This window comes from Phyllobates terribilis, unplaced genomic scaffold (genome assembly GCF_046119375.1).
Source record: "Phyllobates terribilis strain yellow unplaced genomic scaffold, ASM4611937v1 Scaffold_9__5_contigs__length_417890890, whole genome shotgun sequence".
NCBI lineage: Eukaryota > Metazoa > Chordata > Amphibia > Anura > Dendrobatidae > Phyllobates > Phyllobates terribilis.
The window spans coordinates 366,015,052-366,021,199 of record NW_027362769.1 but is presented as its reverse complement, the minus strand read 5'-3'; the positions used below and the strand labels follow the sequence as shown (position 1 = coordinate 366,021,199).

The 6,148-nt window shown below is 53.3% G+C and overlaps 2 protein-coding genes across 2 annotated transcripts; both read right to left on the bottom strand.

Annotated features, from left to right (window-relative positions):
- Positions 1–217: 217 nt before the first annotated feature.
- On the bottom strand, positions 218–632 carry LOC141161399 (histone H3-like). The gene has a single exon (XM_073646210.1). The coding sequence runs from the start codon at positions 626–628 to the stop codon at positions 218–220; it is 411 nt and encodes a 136-aa protein (XP_073502311.1). The 5' UTR covers positions 629–632.
- Positions 633–2,090: 1,458 nt separating this feature from the next.
- On the bottom strand, positions 2,091–2,753 carry LOC141161161 (histone H1.01-like). Its single transcript, XM_073645929.1, has one exon. The coding sequence runs from the start codon at positions 2,751–2,753 to the stop codon at positions 2,097–2,099; it is 657 nt and encodes a 218-aa protein (XP_073502030.1). The 3' UTR covers positions 2,091–2,096.
- Positions 2,754–6,148: the final 3,395 nt, after the last annotated feature.

Below are 6,148 nucleotides of genomic sequence, written 5' to 3'. Positions count from 1 at the left end.
ATGGACGTCCTATAATGATCGCATCATATACACCAAGAAATCTGCGCATGCTTTCTAGATTCTTTCACAACACAGTCCAGACTCCAAATAGATTATATAAAGCTGACATTCAATAATCAGGGTAGAGAAGCAGATGTGAGGGATTAGCTCGTTATTATGGAGGATTTGGTGGCTCTGAAAAGAGCCTTTGTGTTATAGTCAGACGTGTAGGACGGATCTAAGCTCTCTCCCCACGGATCCGGCGGGCCAGCTGGATGTCTTTGGGCATGATGGTGACCCTCTTAGCGTGGATCGCGCACAGATTTGTGTCCTCAAACAGCCCCACCATATAAGCTTCGCTGGCCTCCTGCAGCGCCATGACGGCCGAGCTCTGGAAGCGGAGATCGGTCTTGAAATCCTGGGCGATTTCTCTCACCAGGCGCTGGAAGGGAAGCTTACGGATCAGCAGCTCGGTGGACTTCTGGTAACGGCGGATCTCACGGAGAGCGACTGTCCCTGGCCGGTAGCGGTGAGGCTTCTTCACTCCGCCAGTGGCGGGAGCGCTTTTCCTGGCGGCCTTAGTGGCCAGCTGCTTGCGGGGAGCTTTCCCTCCGGTGGATTTACGAGCGGTCTGCTTAGTTCTGGCCATAGCTCTGTATAGAGGAGAACAGAAGTGATGAGAGGAGCGGAGAGAGCGGGATATTTATACTCCTCTGCTCCTGTTAGCGCGTCATGTGAACACGCCCCCTACAATTCTATTGGCTAGTTCATAAATTAACATGAGCCGCCAAAACACGTGCGATGTCTGCGACCAAACATTATTCACGAAATCAACCCAACACCCAGTAATCCCGCCCTCATAAAGAGGGGCAGGGTCTCTGTTCACACTCTTTTCTGGCTGCGGATACTGGCACAGGTTCACACCATGTCTACATGCGGCTTCTACAGCAAGAGCCGCAGTCGTCACTGTTCTATGTCACCAGTACACGGAGCTGTACAGGCTCTAATCTATCATCAGTCAAATCACTGGTTCTCCAATTCTCACATCGAAGTAATAACCGCACACTAATCCTTTCACTAATAAAGACGCAGGTTACAAGTGGTGATTGATTAGGATGATGTAGATTTCTGTAGGACATCGGCCCCTTCCCTCCATTGATTACACTGATCGGTCACCTGCACTGGTGTGATCGGGACACAGCGCAGCTCTATGCGGAGATGTGGGGAAAAGCTTATTCATTATAACACTGGAGCCGCTCCCTGTACACACTATAATCTAGAAGAGGCAGGATATACGGGCACTGATCATACAGCTCTGCCGGGGACAAGGTGGTGGCACTGATCATACAGCTCTGCAGGGGACAAGGTGGTGGCACTGATCATACAGCTCTGCAGGGGACAAGGTGGTGGCACTGATCATACAGCTCTGCCGGGGACAAGGTGGTGGCACTGATCATACAGCTCTGCAGGGGACAAGGTGGTGGCACTGATCATACAGCTCTGCAGGGGACAAGGTGGTGGTACTGATCATACAGCTCTGCCGGGGACAAGGTGATGGCACTGATCATACAGCTCTGCCGGGGACAAGGTGGTGGCACTGATCATACAGCTCTGCCAGGGACAAGGTGGTGGCACTGATCATACAGCTCAGCCGAGGACAAGGTGGTGGCACTGATCACACAGCTCTACAAGGAACAAGGTGGTGGCACTGGTCACAGCTCTGCCAGGGAAAAGGTGGTGGCACTGATCATACAGCTCTGCAGGGTACAAGGTGGTGGCACTGATCATACAGCTCTGAAGGGGACAAGGTGGTGGCACTGATCATACAGCTCTGCCGGGGACAAGGTGGGGGCACTGATCATACAGCTCTGCCGGGGACAAGGTGGGGGCACTGATCATACAGCTCTGCAGGGTACAAGGTGGTGGCATTGATAATATAGCTCTGCCGGGACAAGATGATGGCACTGATCATACAGCTCTGCAGGGTACAAGGTGGTGGCACTGATCATACAGCTATGAAGGGGACACGATGATGGCACTGATCATACAGCTCTGCAGGGAACAAGGTGGTGGATCTGAAAAGAGCCTTTGTGGGGTAATAACAGGGCGGCTTTGGATTATTTCTTAGCTGCGGGCTTCTTGGCTTTAGCTGCCTTCTTAGCAGGACTCTTGGCAGCTTTGGGTTTAGCAGCTTTCTTAGCCGGACTCTTCGTCACCTTCTTGGGCTTCGGAGCGGCCTTTGGCTTCTTGGGGCTCTTGGCCGCCTTCTTGGCAGCTGCTGCGGGCTTCTTGGCCTTTTTCGGGCTCTTCTTGGCCGCGGTCGGAGCCTTCTTGGGCTTCTTAGGAGACTTGGCGGCTTTCTTGGCTTTAGCAGGCTTCTTGGGCTTGGCCGCAGCTGCTGAGTTCTTCCTGGCCGATTTGTCCTTAGTCTCCTGCTGCTTCTTGTTCAGCTTGAAGGACCCGGAGGCGCCGCTGCCCTTCACCTGGAGGAGGGCGCCCTTGGTGACCAGAGACTTGACGGCCAGCTTCAGGCGGCTGTTGTTCTTCTCTACATCGTATCCTCCGGCAGACAGAGCCTTCTTCAGGGCGGCCAGAGACACCCCACTGCGCTCCTTAGAGGCGGACACGGCTTTCACGATCAGATCGGAGACGCTGGGACCGGAGGGCTTCTTGCTTTTTTTGACGTCCCCGGCGGCGGATTTCTTCGGCTGCTTCTTGGATTTGGCGGCCGGTTCCGCGGGAGGGGGAGCGGCGGCTGGTGCGGTCTCTGCCATCGTGTGCTGCGGAACTACAACAAAACACTGAGGCCGGAGCTGGAGGCGCCTGTTATATGTACAGGCTTACTGCGCACTGATTGGCTGCTGAGCTGCATCGTCCTGAGCATCTATTGGCTGACACTGAGCACAGGCCCCGCCTCCTTCTAGCTGATCCCGAGTGGAGCTCCGCTCTCCCCTTGTGCTTCCCTGCCCGGGATAAAAGCCCTTTTCCAGGATCTCAGCAGTCAGATACTCCAGCACAGCGGCCAGATAGACCGGAGCGCCGGCGCCGACTCTCTCGGCATAATTGCCCTTGCGGAGAAGCCTGTGCACACGGCCGACTGGGAACTGGAGTCCTGCCCGGGATGAGCGGGTCTTTGCCTTAGCACGGACTTTGCCTCCTTGTTTGCCGCGTCCAGACATCGCTGTAATCTTCTCCAAAAAGTGGAAAGCACAGAAAGAAATATACTCTCTTGTGATGCCGGTTCTGTCTCCTCAGTCGCTTTTTATCCACCGCTGCCCCGACCTCCTACCTTATCATTGGATGGATCTGAAGCCGCCAATGTGAAGCAGACTTGTGGAAACACCAATAAGACGCAGCCTACACAGGTCACGTGACTTTTTGTTCATGAGTTTGAAGTTCCCGCTCAGCGGCTGATGGCTTTTCTGTTCTTTGTCTCCATATAACACAAGGTTCTATGACCGACCTATATCGGGAAAGCAGCTTGTGTTCAGCGATCATTGGTCGTTTACATCCCATACATTAATCTGGAGATTTTAGTTGAGCAGTCTCCGCTTTCTGTAATACAAGACCCGGGGTCAGGGATGCTTCGGTTTCCTTTCATGGATATAAAGAGTGAATAAGCCATCAGCTGGCTATGCTTTGTTGTTCCCATTATTAAAGAGTGGGTCTCCTATACTGTTATTGCGTATGCAGTAACTATCACTTCCCGGTGCCTGCGCAATGGAACCCTGCGGCGCAGTGCAGAGAGGGACGGCGCCAGTATGAAGCAAAGCGCGCCTTATGTGAGCGGCACTTTGCTCATGCCCGAGAAGTGAGGTAGAACAGAGCACATCACAGGGCCGTGTGACGTGTAGGGCAGTGGGGTAATAAGGTAACTAACCATATAGGCGGATATTTTGGGGAACAATATACAGTTAGGTGGGGATTTATTGGCATCCGGGGGATGCCAAGCCTGTGGAAAATAGAGTAGATGAAAACACTTTTCTCTGCAATCAAGCCTCTACTATGAGCCATACAGGTATGTATAGATTTTCTTTTCTACAACCTGTATGCCCATAGTAGAGGTCTGATATCTCCCAGGGGGTGGCAGATTCCCTTAACAGAATGTGTCTGTTGTATTTCAAATAAAGTGTTTACTCTGTGTCTGTGTGTTTATTTAACTCTTTACTTTACTTTATTTAGGCTTGGTAATGACAGGGTCTGATTGACATTTTGTCATCACCAAACAAAAGAGCTAGGTGTAAGCTAATCCAATTCACCCAATTTTCATCAGCATTCCCATTCATGTAATTTCTGGGGCATCTGAAAGCTGTTTTAATATTTTTTTTTATTATATGCTCAATCCCCGAAGCCCTATCTTTTGTAAAATAACTAAAAATAAAAAACAACCATATCCCTCACATGTCCGCTATCATGACGCAATCCAGATTGTCCCTCGGCGATCCGGGTCACATCTACAGCAGTGACTTCAGCAATCACTGATGTCACTGCTGTAGAAGACAGCAATGTACACTGACAGGGGTGTAATCACTACTGCCAGTATACATTGCAGCTGCAAGAGTGAGGTCACTTGGGTTCATAAGCTGAAGATCAGCTGATCAGCCTCGGTGATCTCAGACTCAGTGGAATGTGGGAACACTAGTGATGAGCGACCATGCTTGCCACTGCTCGGTACTCGCCGAGCATCTCAGTACTCGAGATGCTGGGAGCTCGCCGAATACTGCATGTTTGGCGCTATTTAGAGCACCAATCATACAGGGATTGTCTACCACTCACTGTAATGTCACAGCCTTGGTAGATGTGGCATTACCCGACAATTTAGAACAGAAAGAATAGAGCATCACACATAGATTAGACAGATAGAAACATGTGAGTCACATCTACTATATAATTGTCTTATCCCATCTGTCTGTCTATCTGTCTGTCTGTCTTTCTGTTTGTCTGTCCTGGAAATCCCGCGTCGCTCATTGGTCCGGCAGCGGGCAATCAGCGCCGCGGGATTTCTGAAAAAAGATGGCGGCCGTTAGCGGCTCATCTGGCGGACGGAGGTCAGCGGCGATGCAGCGGGGAGATGAGCGGCGCTAGCAGCACAACTACCCCGACCGGCGCCGCTGACCTCCATGCGGCTAACGTCGGAAGATCAGCGGCTTGGCCCGTTGATCTCCCGACAGCAAGTGTGAACGGAGGACCGGGGAGCGGTGCCGCCGGTCGGGACGCTTCTGCTGCGAGCAGTCGCTCATCTCCCGGCTTCTCGCAGCAGATGGAGCCTCACAGGCAGCGGCGCTCCCCGGTCCTCGCTAATACGGAGCCGCACAAGCAGCGCCGCTCCCGGGCTCACACTAATACGACGCTGATTGGTCGCAGTGGCCATACGCGACCAATCAGCGAGATGGGCGGCAAATTTAAACGCCGCTCTGCTGATTGGTCGCGGTGGCCGGGAGTGACCGATGAGCGAGATGGGCGGCAAATTTAAACGCCGCTCTGCTGATTGGTCGCGGTGGCCGGGAGTGACCAATGAGCGAGATGGGCGGCAAATTTAAACACCGCTCTGCTGATTGGTCACGGTGGCCGGCCGACCGCGACCAATCAGCGAGATGGGCGGCAAATTTAAACGCCCCACTGCTGATTGGTCGCGGTGGCCGGCCGCGACCAATCAGCGAGATGGGCGGCAAATTTAAACGCCGCTCTGCTGATTGGTCGCGGTGGCTGCAGCGACCAATCAGCGAGATGGGAGGCAAATTTAAACACCGCTGTGCTGATTGGTCGCGGTGGCCGGCCGCGACCAATCAGCGAGATGGGCGGCAAATTTAAACGCCGCTGTGCTGATTAATCGCGGCCGGCCACCGCGACCAATCAGCGAGATGGGCGGCAAATTTAAACGCCACTCTGCTCATTGGTCGCGGCCGGCCACCGCGACCAATCAGCGATATCGGCGGCAAATTTAAACGCCGCTCTGCTGATTGGTCGCGGTGACCGCGACCAATCAGCGATATGGGCGGCACATTTAAACGCCGCTCTGCTGATTGGTCGCGGTGGCCGGCCGTCCGCGACCAATCAGCGAGATTGGCGCCAAATTTAAACAACGCTCTGCTGATTGGTCGCGGCTGCCAGCCGCGGCCAATCAGCGAGATTGGCGCCAAATTTAAACAACGCTCTGCTGATTGGTCGC